This window comes from Thunnus maccoyii, chromosome 9 (assembly GCF_910596095.1).
Source record: "Thunnus maccoyii chromosome 9, fThuMac1.1, whole genome shotgun sequence".
Classification (NCBI taxonomy): Eukaryota; Metazoa; Chordata; class Actinopteri; order Scombriformes; family Scombridae; genus Thunnus; species Thunnus maccoyii.
Genome location: NC_056541.1, coordinates 26407190 through 26427663, shown reverse-complemented (window position 1 = coordinate 26427663; position 20474 = coordinate 26407190). Strand labels below are relative to the sequence as shown.

Sequence of the window (20474 nt, the reverse complement as noted above, 5' to 3'; positions counted from 1 at the left end):
AATTTTAAAGAGCCTTTTAGCTCATGATTACAGAAAAGGAATAGTGACTAGTAGTTTCTCTGTAACCCAGTTGTATCAGTAAATATCTATATATATATATATATATAACAGGAAGGAAAGTGAATGTGATATAAATATGTCCCACTTGTCCCCAAAATGCAAATGTATCTGTTTATGTGAGAGGAACTGCCCTGCCTTTGATAGTCATTGTTGGGAAATGTTGTCATCTTACATTGATGTGGAAGTTAGTTGATGTTTGAGTGAATCATGCTTAAATTCTGTGTTGTTAGCTTATTCATAGCAGCTTTCATATAAAACGCTGTTTCTACCTGCCAGAGGGGGAGAGGGGAGGGGGAGGGGGGGGGGGGTTATGTATTACCTGAGTGCACAGGACAACATCCAGGGAGGTAGACTTCAGAGCTATGGTGGCCCTGCTGAGACAGAAAGGACTTAAGAGAAAGAAAAAAAAAAAGGGGGAGTAGTGACTGAGGTGTGACAGGCGGCTGGCTGGCTTTTTAACACCCTCAACTGTCCCTTACGGGTCTCCCATTAGGTTCCATTGGAAAAATCGGGTCCGCCCAGAAGAGCAGCCTCTCCCACAGTGCGTCCACACATCCCTGGCTCTGGCCCTGCCACCGTGGGGCCCGGCAGTCCCATCAGGGCCCCACTGGACATGTACTCCTCCAAAAAGAAAAAGGGACTGCTCTCCAAAGGGAAGAAACTTTTGCAAAGACTTGGCGCTGTAAAATAATTTCTCGACATACTTGGAGAGTGTCATCCGCTTCCTTGTAGTGTTTAAAAAAAAGAAAAAAAAAAAAAGAATACAGTGGACAGGTGGCATTTGTGAGCTTAGCAAATGCTTTATTCTTGTACATCTGTTGTATACTAGAATATTTGTATTTATTTAATCATATCAACTACATATTTTCAATAATACATTTCATATTATGATCCCGAGACCTCATGGTGTCGGCCGATGTAGTACTGAGGATCTTTACCTCCAAGTCTCTAGATGATGGGAGTTTTGCTGTAGACAGAGACGGGGCCCAGGGTCAGTCTGATGGCACTTAGTACACCACATCATGCCTCAGAGTCTGACCAGTGTCTCTGCATACAGAAATCAGAATGTCATTCACGCACTGAGGGCTCAGTTAAACCTTTGAGTCCATTTTGAATCCGAGGGGGGAAAAAAGAAAAGAAAAAAGAAAAAAAAAAAAGACTTGGATGGCCTCAACTTGAGCTCGTTCATAACAGCCAGTCACATAAATGGTATGAGGTTTGCATGCTTTACTTCAGCACATTCCCTCCTGACCCCGCCCCGAGAGTGCATGGAGTGCGACTGGCTCAGTGTAGAACCTGGAGCATGCAGTACTTTAATAAATACCGGCGTGGCTGATGTGCTGTGCGGTAATACTGTGACAAATCAGCAGAATTAATTGCTATTCTTCTGCCCTATTTCATCAACTGCGATAGAGGCGAGTGTCCCCCCCCCTACCCCCGCCCCAAACAAACATGTCCAACACCTCCAAAACAAGCACATACTGTACTTACTACAGGGTCTCTGCAGTGAAATCAGCCTGTTCTGTCCAGCTGAATGGAAATGCCTCGTAGATCCAACCTCCATGTATTTGCCTTATAATCGCACAATGGTTAGTACTTTGTCCAGTAGAGCGTGCAGTCCCATGCCGACTATTCATTTCTGTTGTTACTTCATAAAAAACAAGATCTGTTTGCAGGTGTTAATCCTGACTTGTGATGTGCAGGGTATCGTGTGACTGTCGTGTTTTACATAGGACCAGAGCTTACATATAAACCTCCAAGACTCCTGTGGTGACAATGTCCATCATCCAAAATAACAAATAGTTTATGAAAAAAAAGGTAAAAATCCTCCCTGCATAGCAATTTTTGGGGCGACTGAGAAAATATAGGCACTTTATTTGAGTTCACTGTTTTTGCCACACTGATGCACATTTGATTCAAAACGATGACTACTCTACAAAGGAAACAATGTTGAAGGTACTACACAGAGAAACAGATGGACGCTAATTAATTTGTGTGACATAGCATCAGTAAATTAAGTCCTGTTAGCTCATTTGATTCACAAGCAACACTTTTGGGCTTCACAGGAAGACTAAAAGGTTTGACTTTTTCCACAGTAGTTAACGATCAGACACAAGGCTACCTCTACGCTGCCCCCCTACTAACCCCAAATCTACTCAATCTGAAATGTTTATTCAAGCCAATCTGTCATTGATGCCTGTTGAGTGTCCCGAGTTATGTTGGTGCAGGATACAAGTACTGTATATCAATATATATCTACACCTTAAATGTAGAGTAGTGAATGTATGATGAATTGAAAGCCAATGTATTTTCAAAGCTGCCCAAAAGGATTGTGCAGATGTCCGTCTTTGTGCGTGAAATGAAACAGTCCACCTTTATCGTCTCACACCGTTCTGTTTCCCCCCCCCTCATTTCATTCTCATGTATTTTAAAAATCTAGCCTATTTTTTCTACACACAACACACGAGTTAAACTGAAACTGCCAAAAAAGAATGTATGCAAAACATTCTGTAATACTTTCTGTACAATTTGTGGCTGAACAGCCACGTTAACCTGCGGTAAACTGATGTACATCTTTTCCTATTTATAGATCATATCCTCAGACATTGCTTCTATTCATTTTGAGTGACTGTTGCTCTTTTTGTACTTTGTCCATTTGTAAAATTGTTTTTAAATGTTTATACTTGATTTTCAAACTGCCTTTTTTGTACATTTAACTTTATAATCAAACAGTGCAAGCTTTTCCCATGGTGTCTTGAAGACCATATTGTTTAAAAATCTGCAATTGTGTGCTAGCTTTATGATAAGAATTATCAGCCTATATTGATGGTTACAAATTATTGTGTGGGTGTGCATGTGCAATCTTTTCTAAAAAAGAAAAAAACTAAATAAATTTGATATTTTGTAACATTCGCATGTCTGATTGACTAAGAAAAAGCCAGAAAATATGATACGACACAAAGAAATTGTTTAATATAATCATTTGCAACACAGTAACAACAGTTTTAGGACCTAGATGTTGGATTCTTATGAGCCTTTTTACTAACAAAAACCTAATATATCAGCAAGTTATTACTCCCCCTATAGAGGACAACCACTGCTATAAATCGTCTACAAATCACCAGGAGGCTCACTGGTATAATAAAAACAAGTAAACAAAGATTCTAGGTTCCCTTATGAAAAAAATGTTTTCTTACTCAAAAAAGGCAAAACCCAACATCAACATTGGTAATCAAGATATATGTGACAATACAATAAGTGCTTGTATTCTTTGAAGTAATGCTCTTTTCAGGAACGTGGACTTCCTCTCAGATCAATTACTTCTGAACATCTTCACGCACTTGACATTACAAATCTCAAGTCTATTCCAACAGTGTGCATACTGATCGTGTTAGCATATGTGCTAGCATTTGACTTCAAAAATGTGGCTTTGTCCTTGCATTGGACTCAAAATGTATAACATACCATTTAGAACATCTTAAACTGCGTAACTTAATACACAGGGCTCACTGACTCAACCAGATGCTAGAATAATTTTAAAAAAAACTTGAGAAATTGTCAAAACAACTTCCAATAATCTAAACTGAAGATAACCTGTATAACAAAGTTTTACATACATACAGTTCTTTACAAGCCCGCCTTAAGAGTCAGAGCCCAACAAATTGCTCATCTCTCTCTTCATAGGTAGAAGAGGAAGTCATCCAGTTGCACACTGGGCTCCCTGTGGATGCTTTGACCCACAAGGAAGGCCAACTTGTGGGCATACTGGCAGGGAGCAGGCACTCGGATGATCCCCTAAAAATGCAAAAATGAGGAAAATAGACTAGAGTAAGTCCAGGGTTCTTATACAACTCAAATTGTTATTAATTTTATACACATCAATACTATATTTAAGCCTTTAACATGCTAGAGCTACTTCAAGTCATTACTATATTCTTAAATATCAGATTTAATAACACCTCATGTAATACCAGATGTCAATTCCAAGATTTACATATATTCAGACTAACAGACCTGTGGAGAAACCTTATGATGATCAGAACGAAACAAACAGCCTACCTGCCAGTTGTAGTACATGTGGCACAGCTTGTAGGTGAGCCGCTGCATATGATCAGGCTTCAGTCCACTGGTGTCGTACACAACGTTGTAGTGGGTCGGGGAGACGCTTCCACTGCGGACAGCCTGGCTCACGATGTAGAAGTCGTACCTGGCAAATGAACGTTGCAAGTTATTTACTTTGGAACCGATAAATAAAAAGATGCAGGAACAGCGAGCAAAGCGTACCACTCTGGGCGGGTGACCTCCGAGTCGACGATGGTTCCTGGTGGAGGGTTGGACACCTTTCCGTTGATGTGGGCGAAGAACCTGCTGCTGATGCGCTTCTTCACCACCACCACACTCAGTTTAGGCCTGAACAGAGGGGGAGGCTTATCAAAAACTGGAAATGTGTAACTCTCGCACTTTCAGTTCTTTTGGTGTGGCGACTCCGCCACACAGCAACTACAAGAGCCAATCAGACATGTGTTATCTCATCATTCAATTCACCAATCAAAGGACATGGAGGTGTTAAAATACATGTGACTTGTTGGAGATTTAACTGCCTGTTTCTACATACAGCAGCTTAAAAAGGCTTTCAGAGGTTAAAAGTTTGGACATGAAAAACTCACATGTAGTCATGGCCCATAGACTTGATGGAGTCCATAATCTGAGAAACCTCATAGTTGACCACGCTGTGCAGCTGGCCGTCTCCCACTCCATCTCTGTACACAATGATGCGTGAAGGAAGGCAGTTGTTGAACTTCAGGTAGTCTTTGAGTGCACCTGTAAAACAAATACAGAGGTTATGACATTTGCTGATTGTTGATACACAATCTAAGAACATTTAGTTAAAAAAAAATGTAATAAAGTCTTTAAAAAAAAACAAACAAACTCAAACTTGCCACTCAAGGCCATCTTCAGTCCATCCATGATTTCCTGACCTTTGTGCTGCAGCACACACTTTGAGAACCACCTTGAGAAAATAAATAAAATTGAAATATCACACAAGTGACATTTACAACTTGCTGGTTGTGCTAAACAACTTCTATAGTGCAGACGTTTAGATGTCGAGTACAACTTCATTCAGACTGTAGACTGATGTGTAGAGAGAAATTGTGCCAACACTCAGCCCTTCATCACACACGGTCGCTGCCTCTGTTGTACATACTGACCTGCTCATGCTCTGGTTGAGGCTGGCCACTAGTGCACCGATGGACCTCTTTCCAGCGGTGGTGTCATGGTAGCAGTCGATGCCCACAATCATCAGCTGTTTGAGCTGCACACAGAGGTGTGAAAAGTTATCAATACAGTGTTTTCCAGTTTTGTCACAAACAACATTCATCAGCACTTCCCATTTGTAGACTTTTTTTTTGGTTTTATCCCAACCTGATAAAATTCTGTGAAGGTATAAGGTATAAAGGAAAAAAAAAAAAAGATACCGCCCATGACTTTCTCCTACTTCAGCATCAGACATTCAATTCAAGAAGTTCCTGAAATATATTCACTCATACTGGCCTCTGTAGGAACCTTTTGGGTACATCCAGGTTTATAAGCTATGACAGACAAACAGTATGATTTATATCAACAATACGTTCACATACAATAAAGCTCCACAAACAAAAAGTGAAGCTTAAAAAGAATTCCTTGCCACTTTAGGGACATATGGATTTTTGAATTCTATTTGTCAGAAACTGAGCCGTACTCAAAGTCCATCTTCAAGCAACCAACCCTGTATCTAGCAAATAAACATGATTCAGACCCCAACACTGATTCACTGACTTGTGACATCCTGTTTAGTGTCTTGCTTAAATGTAAAATCATGACAAATATTTGTGAAACATTACACAGTAACAGGTTCATGCTTTTATCTTCTCTGAAACATCTGACAGTTTACTCCACCCCAGAACGATTTTCCCATAATACACCTCAACTTTTAACTTCAATGTGAAATTCATTAGTGTGCGAGTGACTTGCAGGGATTTCCACGCTCCACAGCTCTCCTCCCATCTTGCAAGCCATCTGCAGAGCGATCTTGGTAGCGACAGTCATGAGTGCCTGAGGTCGGCTGAGGGTGCGGGACACCACACACTGGCTGGGAGTGGGGCAGTCCACACAAAGATACTTCTTAACGCTGTCATACTTGTCCTTCCTGTTGCTGGGGAGGACCACCACCACCTAACACACAAACAGCAGCATGACGATATACAACTAAATGCTGCTAGATTTTACTTGTGACTACATTATTCTTGTTGTAAATCTGCTGCGTGGCCCACAACAAATGTCACAGCACTGACTAAATAAAAACACAAAAGTCAATCTTGTGACTGTGACCTGCTCCTCTGTGTTTATCTAATATACATTTAGTCACCAACCATCTGTGTTTGGGGTCCAACGTTGTGCTGCAGGGCTCTGAGGAGAGACTCTTGGTGATCGTCATACACAATCCTGATCAAAAGACAACTCACAATAGTTACATGACATGAAAATCAATAAAACTAATTTACTTTGGAAACAATTAACTGACTATAATGTCAACAAAATCCTAAAAATATCTTTGACCAGAGCAAATTCAAAATGAAAATTTGAATGCCTTTTATTCTAAATAACGTTTAAAAGCTGTCCAAGTGTTGCAAGGTTATATTTAACTGCGTTCTACACTCTGCTATACCCACATATTACTTTAGTGATAACCATCATGCTCACAAATTTTCTATGATGCTGATAAATGCTCAAAATTTAAGAATTTCAGGCATCAGTGTGACTGCAATAGTTTTCTCTTATCACAAGGTGTCACAGAAACCCTGTTTTTGGACTGTAGGATATATTGTTCGGATGCTTGCACTCACATCATGGCTCTTTGTATGCGGATGCCGAGCGGACCCGAGACTTTGTTGAGGGTTTGCAGGAGGGACTGGGCTTCGTTGCCGTTACGCCGGGTGTGAAAAAGGAGCCAGTTATTCAGTGGAGGAGAGTTGATCAGAGGCAACCCGCGCATCTCTTTCGACCAGTCGGCTTGCCAGGGGTTGTATTCGTACTAGGTGACACAAATTATGTTAATAGCTCAATTAAGATCATATAAATAAAATTACATTAATGTGAAAATACATAAATGCAACCACAAGCGTATTATACCGATCTTGATCCCTGGAAAATCCTCTCCCCTGGGAGGACTCTGCCAGTCAGGTTTAGGAGTTGCTTATCAAAGTTGAGTCCCCACTTGTCCAACTCTGCCTGTGCATCAGTATTCCTATGAAATAATTTCTCAGGATTTAAAAATCAAAGCCTTGGATTATGCTGCCTGTTAAACCTGCAGTTTTAACTTCTATGCATATAAACAGACTAATTACACAAGCTGCTGAGATGAGTACAAATAGGGTCACAGTTAAGAGCCCAAACCTTCATGATTGCTGCAGACATTTCAGTTAACCCTTACATACATTACCTGTATTTAAATAACCAGGAAAATGAAATGAATCGTTACGTCAATGTTAACATAAAACCTTTTAACTGCTAAACAGGAGGTTAAGTAATTAGGATTTTCAAAGCCACACGATATCAGCTGTGCTACCAGCGCTTGCAGCATTTCTGATGCTTTTGAATGTTTTGGTCAGGAGTGCGCAGGTAAAAACACGAGTCAGAGACGCATTGATTGTCACCTACTTTTGTATATTAGTGACAAATCTGTTGAGGCGTCCCTCCCTCTGCTCTGGGGTCAGTCTGGTGTGGGTGCTCAAGTCCTTCATGATGTTGAAGTCTGCTCGCATCTTATCGGTCAAGCCTGTCGACCACATCAAAGTTGTCATTTAAACTTATGACGAATTTCAACGTATAGTTGTAGTTTACCATGGACAACACTTTAAAAAAACAGACCAGTCACCAGTAACCACACATGGGATTTCAGTGTCTGTCATTTTGATTCTTTCAGTCAGCGAGTTATAATACCTGTTAATAACCTATAACATTTAAAACACAAACATGCTATGTGTGAACCAATGCGTGTTTTGAATGTTGACATAAATGTGGCTTTTAGAGTCACAAACTGCAGGTAACCTGTGAGGTAGCACAGCTCTGGGATGAGCATGGCCGGGCCGGGGGGAGGACCTCCAGCAGGACCGAGCTTCTTCACATGGCTGATGAGAAGCACCTGGTTCCCGTCAGTGATGTCCAGGCCGTATTGCTGAGAACACAAAGCGTAACAGTTATTCATTATATTTGTGCGTCAGGAGTGTCAGTATGCATCTGTTGAGGCAAGAATGTTTACACCAAATATTGTCCCAGTTACACCAGTACTAGTGTGCATGACACCTACAGTCTTGTAGTAGTTCTTGAAGGAGATGTCGGTGTCTCCCCTCTTAAATGTGTTGTTGGGAGTGTGATCCCATGCAATGTCATCAATCCTGTAGGTTTTGTTGTTGTACCTGAGAATGTGAGAAGCAGAGAGAGGAGTAGAAGACACAGGTATTAAATTAGGGTATGTTGGGCTGACAAAGCATCACTTCCAAGCCAGGCATTATACTGATTCAAGACCTCTGCATATTAATTCAAAACTGTGAAATGTGGATCTTACTTAGTGAGGACTATGAGTCCAATAAGCTCCTTAGCACAGATCTCTGGGAAGCGCTGATTTCCACACTGGTGCCTCAGATTGGCCATAAAGTCAAGGACCGTCTCACTACGCAGCACCTTGTGGCTCACGTCTGTACAGAGCATGATGGACGACTCATACTGCAAGATGGTAGTGGTGTAGCCTGGCCAGATGGTCAGTCTGGGATAAAATATTTAGAAGGACAGGCTCCCCGTTTTTCATCTCTCATCTGATAAAAAGTTGGTTTCCATCATTTAAGATCATCCATCAACACAGCTTCACACACCTGTGCTACCACAACTCTGCTGAAGCTTCTCACTGGGTTTAAAATCATCACTTTACCCTTTTAACACCAGCATCATTATTTTCAAGAACAGAAAACCCACTGGACAGTGATTAACATCTCATTTTCTACTACTAAGAGGGTAGGTAGCAAGCCATCAGATTTTATATTGCTTTTCTTACATTTTATACATTTACGGAAGTAGGAGTTAAGCAAGTATATTAAAAGTTTTATTTTAAGAGCACATACAGCTTCCTAGTTTTTAAAATAAAATCTTAAAAATCATATTTTTAAAGGCCTTGGATTTACTGTGAAGGCATGCTTTGAACAATCACACTGTAAGTGACTGAGGAGAAACTTTTAAAAAGGCTCAAGTTGAAGGAGAGTGACCCAACTGTGTTCATTCTATGTAGTCAATTACTCCAACGTAGAGTATGCACTTAGAATAGTGTGAAGCATGTGTCCTTGAAAATGTGTCGTTTTTCCTTATCAATTTAAAACCCTGCCATTAGTTTACCGATTTGAGAAGCCAAGGTTTCTTTTGGGCGCTGGTGGAAGATAACATTTTTTAAATCCCAAAATATACTTCATACGCGAGAGAGCTGTTATTCATCTTTATAAAAGGCAACAATAGTGAGGCGAGTCAATATACCTGTGCTGTGGGATGTTGAGTGGATCGTTGGGGCTGTAGTAGTTGCGTCCAATCTGCTGCATGTTGAGAATTCTCAAGATGCTGGAGAAACGAAGAGGAGAGAAAAAAACAAAAATAAACAAACAACAACTTATTGTTTTAACACCTGACAAGTGGAAAACTTACCGTCTGAATATGATGTTGTAAAACTGGATGCATACTGGTGATGTAGGTGGCAGTTCATTTGTCAGGGTGACCGTGATCTGAACCTTCTCTCCGTTTCTTGTCTCGCTGTGTAGCACAGTCTCCTAAACACAAGGGCAGATATTTCAGCACAAGACATGAAAACATGTCTGCAGAACAAAATTCAAAAATGTACCAACCAAGTGTACCTTGCTGTGCAATCTGTGAGGCAGAAACAGCAGAGCTCCATCAAAGCTCCGCGCTGAGCCAAGGGCTTCCTCGTGCTGGAAGAGGAGAGCAGATCTCAGGCGGCGAGACTCCATTGGGGGTTTAAAGTCCACATGGTACTGATACAGAACCCACTGAGGACGGGACAGGATGCGAAAGAAGTTGGCTGACAACTGAATGGCAGAACCAGTAGTTCCTGAAAAAGTGCGGAAACAATTTCAAAGTGTCATTTATAAACCTCTCCATCAATGATGAAATATGCAGTGGCTGAATGTGTTGGTATACATGAATTCTTAAAAATGTTGACAGACCAGACTTTGATTCTTTGACGTGCTCCATAGCCTGCCTGGTGTTAACCCCTGCATCATGAAAATCCCGACGACGTCCACCTCTTTCTCCCAGTTTCACCTGTTGGAATCCAGCTGATATCTGTAGAACAGCTAAAGTAACAATAAAACTTAACAGTCAGAACCACTTTGCTTACATTTCAATGCAAAAACTCAAATTTGAAATTGCAATATATTATAGGACAGTGATTAAGAAGGTACAACAGGCATGTGAAATCAACCCATCATCCCACAGTTGAGGGTGCAGTGTTGTGTTTTTTTTTAAATCCCAAATTTTAATTTCCAATCCCTCTGCACTGCAGTCCTTGTAATGGTCAACTGTACTGTTGTACAGAAAATATTTAATTGCATTTCCACACAGACTTTCAAAAGCAAGACATAGCCACAATCATTTGCCATAAGAAAATCAATTTCCTTTAAGAACAAACATAAAACTGTCAGAATGTACCTTCTGCAGAAAAAGGTCCTGGAGCCCCTTTCTGCCTCCCTCTACCAACCAGCTCTCCCTCTGTGGGTGGGGCTGGTGCTGGCTCTCGAGCCTGGCTCTACAAGAATAAAAAAAGAGAAATCAAGTTTTAGGTTGGAGGAAAAAGTCTATTCTCTTCATGGAAAGAAAGTCAATTTAAGTAACCCATTTCATTTTCTGTATCACAACAATAATTTTTAATGTTTTATCCAGACACTCTTCAGACAGAGCTCAACTGCCTATTTACATTTTGCCCCAACAAATCACTAGCAGATAAAGGGGGTGTGTGTCTCTGCTAATGCTTCGTCACTCAAGCCTCCTTACAGTCAAAATACACCAGGCATGAACGCAACGCGTCACGCAGGCAGGGTGGAGCAGGGTTGTTTTACCTGCTGCACAGACTCCGTCTTCATAGCGTGTCAGCCGTGTTTTCTGTAGGATACTTCGAAAAATGGGCAAGTTAAAGTATGTCACTTAAACTATTACAAAAATAAGACCTGTCTACATTTATAATGTACATTTATTTTCTTATGTGCGTGACATATTGCCTATTAAGGTTACTTAAAAAGTTGACTGAGCATTGTGAAGTTTGAGGCTGCAAAAGACAGAGTACTTTATAGTTTACTTATGTTATTTTCACCATTTTTGTTCACCAGCTCCCACTATAAATAGAAGGAAGGCGGTTGCCCTCTTTTTATTACGCCGAAGGATACAAAGAAGATTTCTCCCACTCCCAACACATTTGCATCCCTCCTGCTGGCTACATTGCCAGTATTTTTCCACATAGATGATCAGCTTCACTGTGTGCATATTGAATTTTGCAAAGTGATAATGCAGTTGTGCAGGGTTCGGAAGTGTAGGCTATATTAACTGGTACTGAATTAATTAACTAGATCATTTTAACTACAGGATCATGGCTACACATTGATTTGATTGATTTATTTTAATGTACAATGTAAAAAAAAAACCTAATAGGTTGCACTGCTGCATCACACAACCTCTGCTACAATAGGGGATTTATTTTAATCATTCGGGTACAATCAGATTGTACTTTAAAAAGAGAGAGAGAAAGAGAGAGAGAGAGAGAAGACCAGCTATGTAAAAATAAGAGATTAACAGCACGATGTTTCTGTGGTCAGTGTAGCAGCTTGGTTTAATTATAATGGAAACACTCTGCTGCAGCAGATGTGTCACACAGCCCCCATGCCTGGTGTATTTCGGCTGTTACTTCTCAGAGCAGAATGATGGCATATATGGATTAAAGGATAGGTTCACTTTTTTTCCCTCCAGGTCTTAATGCAATACTTACAAGCCCATATGTACATTGAAAGAGTTATTGGTCACTGAAATGGTTTCTTCAGTCCATACTGGCAGTAACATTCAAATCATGCACAAATGACTCCGTAAGTCCAGCTGAAGCTAATATGAAGCTTCAGTAGTCTTACAAAACAAAACAAGTTGAGATCTTTCATACCTATTTTTTTACAAGCAAATTCCTGCTTGGTGTTACTATCTCTCCATAGTGGCTCAGCAAGAAAATACTGCCCACAGAAGCACAAAGACAGGAATCATATACTAAAGAAATACTTTGGTAGAAACTTATAACAATGTCTAAGTAGATATGGGCATGTCTCTACTGTTTTAAGATGGACCTGGAAAAATACGTAAACCTGTTATTTAAGATAGCTGGATTGCATGTTCAAAGAAAAGCTAGTAGCAGGCACTGCCAGCTCATCTAATACATATTACATCTGGATAGCATCATGCAACAATAAGCATTATGAGAATTTATGAATACTAAATCTTTAGGGGGTAAGATTTCACAATAAAAATTGTTAACAGGCATTGTGTCATTCAACCTTTAGAAAGCTGAGTCATACAGAAACTCTCCTAACAGTTTTCATAGGAACTATTTCTTCAATAAAAAGTAAATAAATAACTGAAGTTAACTGAAAGATCAACTTCCCTCGGGAGCAGGAACCAAGTAGCAACCTCCGGGGCTGAAAAATGAAGCCAATGCGGAAGTGCCAAAAACGTTCCTTGAATGGCCACTTGAGGCTGGCTCCAAAAGCAAGTCAATCCCCATAGACCCCCATGTTAAAATGCTTTGCCCATTTTTGATTGGCTGGGAGTTAGGCAGAGTCTTGTACTGCCAAGATGGCGATGGTGGGAGCAGCTCACTTTGAGCTTCAAAACATGGATGTATAAAGAGAACTGGATACAGCGTCGGAGGCGAGGACCTGTTCATTCTTATGAAAGTTGCTCAGTGGCGCATGAAGCCAAAAAAAATCGACTTCCCGGTCTGAGAAGTATCTGGATCTTCGCATTGTGCGGCCCATAGAGCATGTGCACTAGTGACTTTTGCTGGCCGAGTCAGCCACTTCCGGTTTAGCCCTCCGGCTAACTTGAATGGGGATAAAATAATTCAATCATGCGGCTCTTCTAGACTTTTGAAATATGATCGGATTTATCCGCTGATTTACAGATGTCTCTTTCACAATGTAAGTCTATGGGAAAAAGTCTTTTTGGGCAAGTGTGCATCACATGACGTTGTAATTACACGGTTTAGCCGCTATGTCAAATGGGCTTCAAAGCCTGGCGCTGTTCCTGTATCCAGTTATCTTTATACATCCATGCTTCAAAACCGCTCTTCAGAAACCATTGGGTGACGTCACGGTAAGTACGTCCATATTTTCATACAGTCTATGGCAGGAACACAGTCTGTCTTTTTAATGTATTTTGATGGCTGAGCACCACAAACGAAATTACATCACCACTTTAGAATTAGATGGTGAAGGAAATCTCAAAGACATGTTACAAAACCTGAGAAACCAAAATATCCCCTGAAAAACAACAAGCGGTTCAAGTATGTCAATTTTTTTTTAATTCATCGACCACTTTTTAATAATGGCGAACCGGATTACTGAATTAAATATTGCTTGGGATATTAAAACAGGCAACGGTGGACAGACAATGACCACACTTCTCTTACCGCTCCAGGTGCTGCAGTCTCTTGACCGCGTGCTCTGCCTCGTGATCTTGCTCGTGCCCGACCAGTCATTTTCAGGCGGACTCAAACGGTGCACCTGTTTTAAAAGCATATTCTATAATTTATACAAAGATAGGAGCTATGTACTTACATATGAAATTTAACAAACGGGATTTAAAAGATAGAAAAAAATAAAACCAAGAACAACATATATGAATCCAAAAAACAACTATTTAAACAACAATTTATTTAATGGGATTGTCTGACGTTAAATTTTCTACCAACATAGACTTAAGCTATTAAAATAACTTGGTGCCTGTTACACTCACACAATAACTTGTGAAGTCGTAAATAGAGAGCTTTAAGTCTTGTAACTGAAGTTAACGTCAGACATGATGGCGCCTGCTAACATGCTAACGTTAGCTAACATTAATGATAGCATGCCATCAAAAGTTGATGCCAAATTTAAAAAAAATCTTTAGCCAGACATAACACAATGATGCATAAAACTATCACACTAAAATCACGTTACGGTGTTCTCATATTAGTAGAGTACCAGCTAACGTTAGTTTAGCTAATTAACGTTAATTAACCGAGATACGACCCAACTGGCTGGCTGAAAAGTGGTGTTATTTCGATTACATCTACTTGAATCTGAAGAATTCAAGATTAATCCTGAAATAAATTGACAATGCCATATATGATGTTTACATTTTAACAGGCATACTCACTTTTGAAGAAGATTTTCTACAGGACGAAAAAAGTTTCTCGCAGGTGCATCCGCGATGAAAAGTACGACAAAAATGCGGCAATTTACATATAGGCCTCTTCACTGAGAAAATTATTACGCTTGTAATTATTTTAAAACTGTCATCAAACACTTCATTGGCTTACATAAGACATTATTATCTACTACATGTGCAGTTGTTCAGAATTCAACTAATGACGATGTTAGTGAAGGGTGGTGGAAAAACAAAGTAATTAGAAAAGTCTAAGAACTACTTTTTTGGGCGCAGTGATCTGCTGAACCAGGTATTGTTGTGTGTGCATTTTTAAACTGTGCAATATCAATTGTGGCCACTAGATGACAGCAAAGCCTGTCCTGTAAATCCAGACTGGAGCTGTCTGGGTTACTAAAACCGACATCAGCTTGTGTTGAAATTGACAAAATTTCCCAAAATGTCATTTGAACTTCATGCTATTGATTCTAATTAGTAATGTAGAGGTAAAGTGAAAGGTGGCAATGACTTTCAATTTGTGAGCATAAGACAACATAAAAAGTATTTTCAAAACGGTATTTATTGATGCTTATTTTCTTCTATTGTAGAAATACTGAGGAAATGAGACTGAAGGGGGGCTGCAGGCCTCTAAATAATTGCCTAAATGGATACAGGCCAATGGTATGAATAGCAGTAAAGAATAACTATGATTTTTCATTAAGAAATGTAAATGATATGGGTTAATGCTGCTGTTACTCATTGCCCTTTGATACTGATGTCTACAGTGATAAGAATGGCTCCACAAAGGCCTTCTGTCTGTGGTTGATTACTTACTTTCTTATCAAGTGTCTCTTATGACTGTGATTAAAAATTAATGATTCAAAAGTGTAAGAGTTAAGGATGCTTTCACAAATTCAAAAATCTCTCGTAAGAATCCTTTTTAAGACACAGCTGATCACAAGCTATTATTTCTTCTCAAACTTTTCCTATCCTCTCCGCATCCTACCATTTGAAACAGAACTTGGCACCTCAGAGGGCATTTTGAGGAAGATGTACGCAAGTCTTTCATGTCTGAGATCTAAGAGTGATTACAGATTCAGACCTGAGGGACCAGTCTGGGAGGACCTGCTTCAGTCACTGTTTACCTGCTGGAAGAAGACTGAGGGGAGATGAAGAGAGGCAGGGACATCAGTGTCATCAGTTCCTGATTGTGGGTAAAAAGGGAAAGTTACACCATAAGACACAAACATGAGCATCTGGACAGTTACAGATGGAATTTAACATTTCAAAAACATCATAATATATATTGTCAAACAGTTGAACAATATGCACCTGACTCAAATAGTCCAGAGCTGTAAAAGCTGTTTGATAAAAAAAAAGAAGAAAGAAACGTATTTTACAAAAACCCACGCTATCTCTTAAAAAACAACAAAGGCCACTGAAAAAGAGTGAAATGAAAGAGAAAGAAGGAAACATGGCCAGGGAAAGGGCTGCAAGCTGAGCTGTATGAGGCTGAGAAAGGTGCACCCTGCCAGGGACGTTGATGAATGCGCTTCAGGCTTCAAGCTTGCCCCGCAGCCCCCAGCGGTGTGGATTCCACGCTTACGCTAATCATGCTCTGTGAGATATAGTAGTAAGGCCCAAAGCTGATGAAAGGAAACACGCAACACAGTTAGTGTATCAAACTGACTGCACTGTTACAAAAATGCACACCCTTCATATTTACATTATTATCATCACAACCAGTGGTGTCATCATCACTGTCTGTGTCAGGAGCATGTTTCTTTATCAAAAAAAATTATATACACAGTATCAGTAGTGTTCTGCGTGATATTCATAGCAATGCCACATCACTTCCTGTTTTGAAATGATAAAAAGAAAACAGGATCAAAGCTTTCGTTCTACATAAATCACAGTGGCCCCATTAAGCTTGAACTGCTGATTGCAAAACCAGAACAAGAGGGGATTCTGAATAATAAGGATCTACCGTGCCATGATATCAGTAAGCGGGTTAGGAAAATTAGATTATTCTTTTGCCTGCCGTGGAACCTAATCTGCTCTGCATCAGTGTGCTCCCCCTTAAAATGATGCAGGCACTGCATCACACACACACAGACACACACACTTGCACCATGAGTTTCTAAACCCATGCAGAATAAGCAAACCATGCATACAGTATGTTGACTCTAAAACCATCTAGTGCACTATTTACAGTGAAGACAGAAAATGCCACAATAGTTACTGGCTTTGTTAGCAATGAAGCACAGCTGGTGTCAGAATCACTGAGTTTTATTTGCGGTAGCGGTTCTCCATCGGAAGAAGTCTCTGATTCTGAAAGAAAAATACCCTAAGAGATGGTGTTCTTCCACAAACCATTATATATAAAAAGTTGCCATGAATGATTAATAAACTGTATTATTATTATATCTACATTTACTTCAGCCAAAGTAAAGAACAAAAACCCCAAAGACTGGGAAAAGTTTAAATTGCAGCAGACTTTCAGACTTCAGAGACAAAGATTTTTCTGCAGGATTACAACTCTGATGGACATTTAACTACATTTTAAACTCAGTATTTAATGTCTGAAAATGATTGTGGAAAAAAAGAAATAGAGTCAATATGACCATCCATCATAAGCATCATAGCCTCCACTACCAGACTGTTGACAAGGGTTAGAATAAAAGCATTATTGAAAGTAAATGTACTCACTTTAGGTAATAACACTTTGCTACTTTTTCGTTTTTTAAGTCAATAATGTTGTGCATTTAGAAAAATTAGACATTAGCTGCCAACAATTTTGGCATCAGATAAAAACTGAATAATTTCCATGACAACTGAGCAAACTCCATCTGGGAAGGAAGATGCAGGATGCAACTGAAAACTAGTAAGTGGATGTTGAGTCTTTGTCAAGCTTCTGTTCCCAAGCTCCAAGAATGAACTTTGATGGTCTCATCACCCACCAACATCACCTCCAATGTAAACATGAAAAGACTGACAGTTATTTATCAGATTTTGAGTTATTATTATTTTTTAACTATTATATGTATACAAAACTAACATATTTAGTTGTATATGATTTGATATTTTATAAACTCAAAGTACTCAAATTTTATAAACAATGTATTTTGTGTGTTGCATTCTTTGCATTCTTTATTATTTTTGTATGAATCTATACATTGTTTTTTTTTTTAGGAATATCGTGTATAGTATGCCTTTAAGTCCTGGTTACAGAATATTTATTGTGAACTCAATTATCTCTGTGGTAAAGTAATGTTGCCTCAGCTTATGGTATTGATTGTATGTTTGTTGTTTTACTGATGACTATTCACAGTAATGGGTGTGGTCTATTGACTCCAGGTCTTTCGTGGTGAAACTGAAACTCGGGGTAACATAGTGCAGATAGATGACTAGAGCTTGAGAGTCACAGTGACCCTAAATGGTAGCTAAGCCTGGAACAGAGAACACTATATACTTGTGATGTCAAGGCTTTAAATCACACTTGTGATCAATCCCTTCTTTCTCTTCCATGTCTTTCATCTACACTCTCTAGTAAATCAGACAGCTATGAAAATAATCTTTCAAAAGCCCCCCCCCCCCCCCCCCCCCCCCCCCACCACCACCACCACCACACACACACACACACACACACACACACACACATTATGCCACAATTACTATATATAAAACCAAATTCCCATGCATCATCACCATGGCTTTCAAAACACAGAACTCTTTTTTCATAAATGATTCAACCCTTTATCCACACTTCCTGCTAGCATGAGTGCCAAGGACATATTCCATTAAGGCTCCATTTATTTAGCCACTACGGTTTCCTGTTCGTTTGATAACAAAAGCCCTCTTTGGCTGGTGGCCTTGGTGGTTAAATATTATTCAAATGGACAGATACAAGAATTCTGTGTAGAAAAAGACTTGATTTAACAGACACAGATAAAGGTAGAAAGTGAGTCAATAATGCGCCAGATTCCTAGTTAGAGGAAGTAATGGCAACATGGCGAGAAAGGAAAGCATTTTTAAAATGCATTTTTAAAATGTTGTGTGTTTGGTGTATTTGAATATTAGCCAGTGCTGACCTGACTTTTTTTTTTTAGAAGGGGGGGGGGTAAAGGCAGCAGGAGAAAGTGGAGGAGGCCCATGCTGACCGTAGCAGAGTCCTGCAGAGGCAGAGCCCCCTTGGAGCCAGCCTCAGTGAGGATGCCATGTGATCTCTGAAAAGTCAACAAGGGTTGGTCCACAGCTGGGCTGCAGGAGAACAGAGAGCAGACACGTAGCAACACCCTCCTGCTGGGAGCAGCCGAGGAGATGTAGGACTCACAGCCTGCATCTGAAATCTACTGTAGATTTGAAATGTGAGACGACAGCGAGGAAGGAATCTTCCCCCCAATTCAGCTTTCATCATCTCAGAGGCAATTCCTATTTTTAGCACTCGTTTTTAGTTGACATACATGGTCAAACACTAATCCTTGGACTCTAATTTCCTGCATTTTTTGACTCTTCAACAATAAATATTATATCTCGTCTCCTCCGAGCAAACTCACAATCCATCTCATCTGTGCCAGTGAGCCACCACACAATGGGAGAGCTGCAGATTTAATTTCCAAAAAAAAAAAAAGATTAAGTTGCCTTCTGCATCACTGAAACTTTCTGGGGGTTTGAAGTTGAAATCTCAGTGGTTATGCCTCTCTTTGTCCGAAGCATCGGTTTGAACAAAGGTGCAGTGAAGCATCAGCAGCAAAGAATCTAATAAGCGCAATGTGGGAATAAAGCAGAGGGGAGTGAGCATCAAAGGCAGCCAGGCACAGCATGACTGGCATCGGGCTGAACTCCCAACCTAGGACACTCAGCATGCTCTTCAGCAATCGCCCCCTTTAGACCAATCCTGGGCAGTAATTAAAACCATCATTCCCACTGCCTCGGTATCTCATTAGCCACAGGACCCTGGGCTTTCATCCCTGCTTGTCCAAATATATCACAACTCCACACCAGCAAAGATGAGTCTCGCACAACCAAAACACACGTCTGTGACATCTCTGAGCGGAACAGAGCATTATCTAACTATCATCCAACTCCAAAGAACAGTGGGAGACCACGCGAGCCTGTCTCTTCATGTCCACTGTAATTATTATTGCACCTATCAGAGATGAATTGGAGGGAAACTGTCACCCTGCTGTTGGCTGATTAAATCTACCTGTGCATGAAACAAAGAATAAACACAGATATGAGAGAATAACCAAAACGTAACTATGACATGTTTGTTCTGCGGGGAACACGGCAGAAACGACTTAGCAGAGTGCTTTTGTATAATTTTGTTTTCGGCTGCAAACATCAACCGGTGTTTGCGACTGAAACCCATTAAAAAATGAGGACAAACTGATACATTTGAAGCTCCTACGCCTTCACTATCAAAGGGAGGATTTGAAGTGGGCGAGTATCGGTTGCAGTGGTCAGATTTAGCACTTTGGCTGTAGATAAAAAGAAACTCTTCTTCCCATGTTTAATTCAGTATGAGCCATGACTAACTCATGTAATATAGTGGGCCTCTGAAGTCAATCGAAGGCTTTTTCGCTTGCTTTGTGTACTGTAGGCAGGAATGAATGCGTCACTGTATTTTGACAGTGTTCAGCACAGGGATGCAGGTTAGGAAAATATGTTGGGATATTTTATTCTCTGGTAAATTAGTTCTTCATATAGCAGCAGCAGCAGAAGCAGCAGCGCAGAGCTATACTAAAACCTTAATCCACTGCATGTTATTAACCTACTTGGCATCACTGCCAGGCTGTTTTAGTGCTTTCAAATGACAGCAAGAGAGCTGATGGAGAGAAGACAGGATGTCAGCGAAAGCATCGTTTGTTTTTCTTTCAAGTAAACAGCGGCCTATCTCTCTTTCAATTGCCAGTTCAATAGTAGGCCTGCATGTATGTTGAATG

General features: G+C 40.1%; 2 protein-coding genes and 1 long non-coding RNA gene across 12 annotated transcripts in view; 2 read left to right on the top strand and 1 right to left on the bottom strand.

The window, feature by feature from the left end:
* rimbp2b (RIMS binding protein 2b) overlaps nt 1-829 on the top strand; it is a 79961-nt gene extending 79132 nt beyond the window's left edge. For all 9 annotated transcript variants that reach the window (XM_042422394.1, XM_042422390.1, XM_042422393.1 and 6 more), the window contains one exon: nt 554-829. In XM_042422394.1, coding sequence (XP_042278328.1) covers nt 554-751 — 198 coding nt within the window. In that variant the 3' untranslated portion in view covers nt 752-829. The remainder of the gene's footprint in view (nt 1-553) is intronic.
* A 2177-nt stretch (nt 830-3006) lies between these two features.
* Nucleotides 3007-14733, bottom strand: piwil1 (piwi-like RNA-mediated gene silencing 1). Its single transcript, XM_042422396.1, has 21 exons — nt 14542-14733; nt 13814-13907; nt 10804-10900; nt 10320-10448; nt 9990-10204; nt 9784-9905; nt 9619-9699; nt 8666-8863; nt 8408-8516; nt 8149-8275; nt 7759-7876; nt 7231-7345; nt 6945-7132; nt 6471-6543; nt 6073-6273; nt 5271-5374; nt 5001-5071; nt 4728-4881; nt 4345-4470; nt 4120-4267; nt 3007-3855 (listed from the first exon to the last, which is right to left on the bottom strand). The coding sequence occupies exons 2-21, from the start codon at nt 13880-13882 to the stop codon at nt 3739-3741; spliced, it is 2562 nt and encodes an 853-aa protein (XP_042278330.1). The 5' UTR covers nt 13883-13907; nt 14542-14733; the 3' UTR covers nt 3007-3738.
* LOC121904580 lies at nt 13317-20474 on the top strand. 2 transcript variants are annotated; one of them, XR_006098255.1, is made up of 4 exons: nt 13317-13497; nt 15138-15210; nt 15548-15739; nt 18639-20474. It is a non-coding gene; the product is annotated as an uncharacterized LOC121904580 (long non-coding RNA). The 2 variants fall into 2 exon arrangements; XR_006098256.1 differs by having other exon boundaries at nt 15548-15743.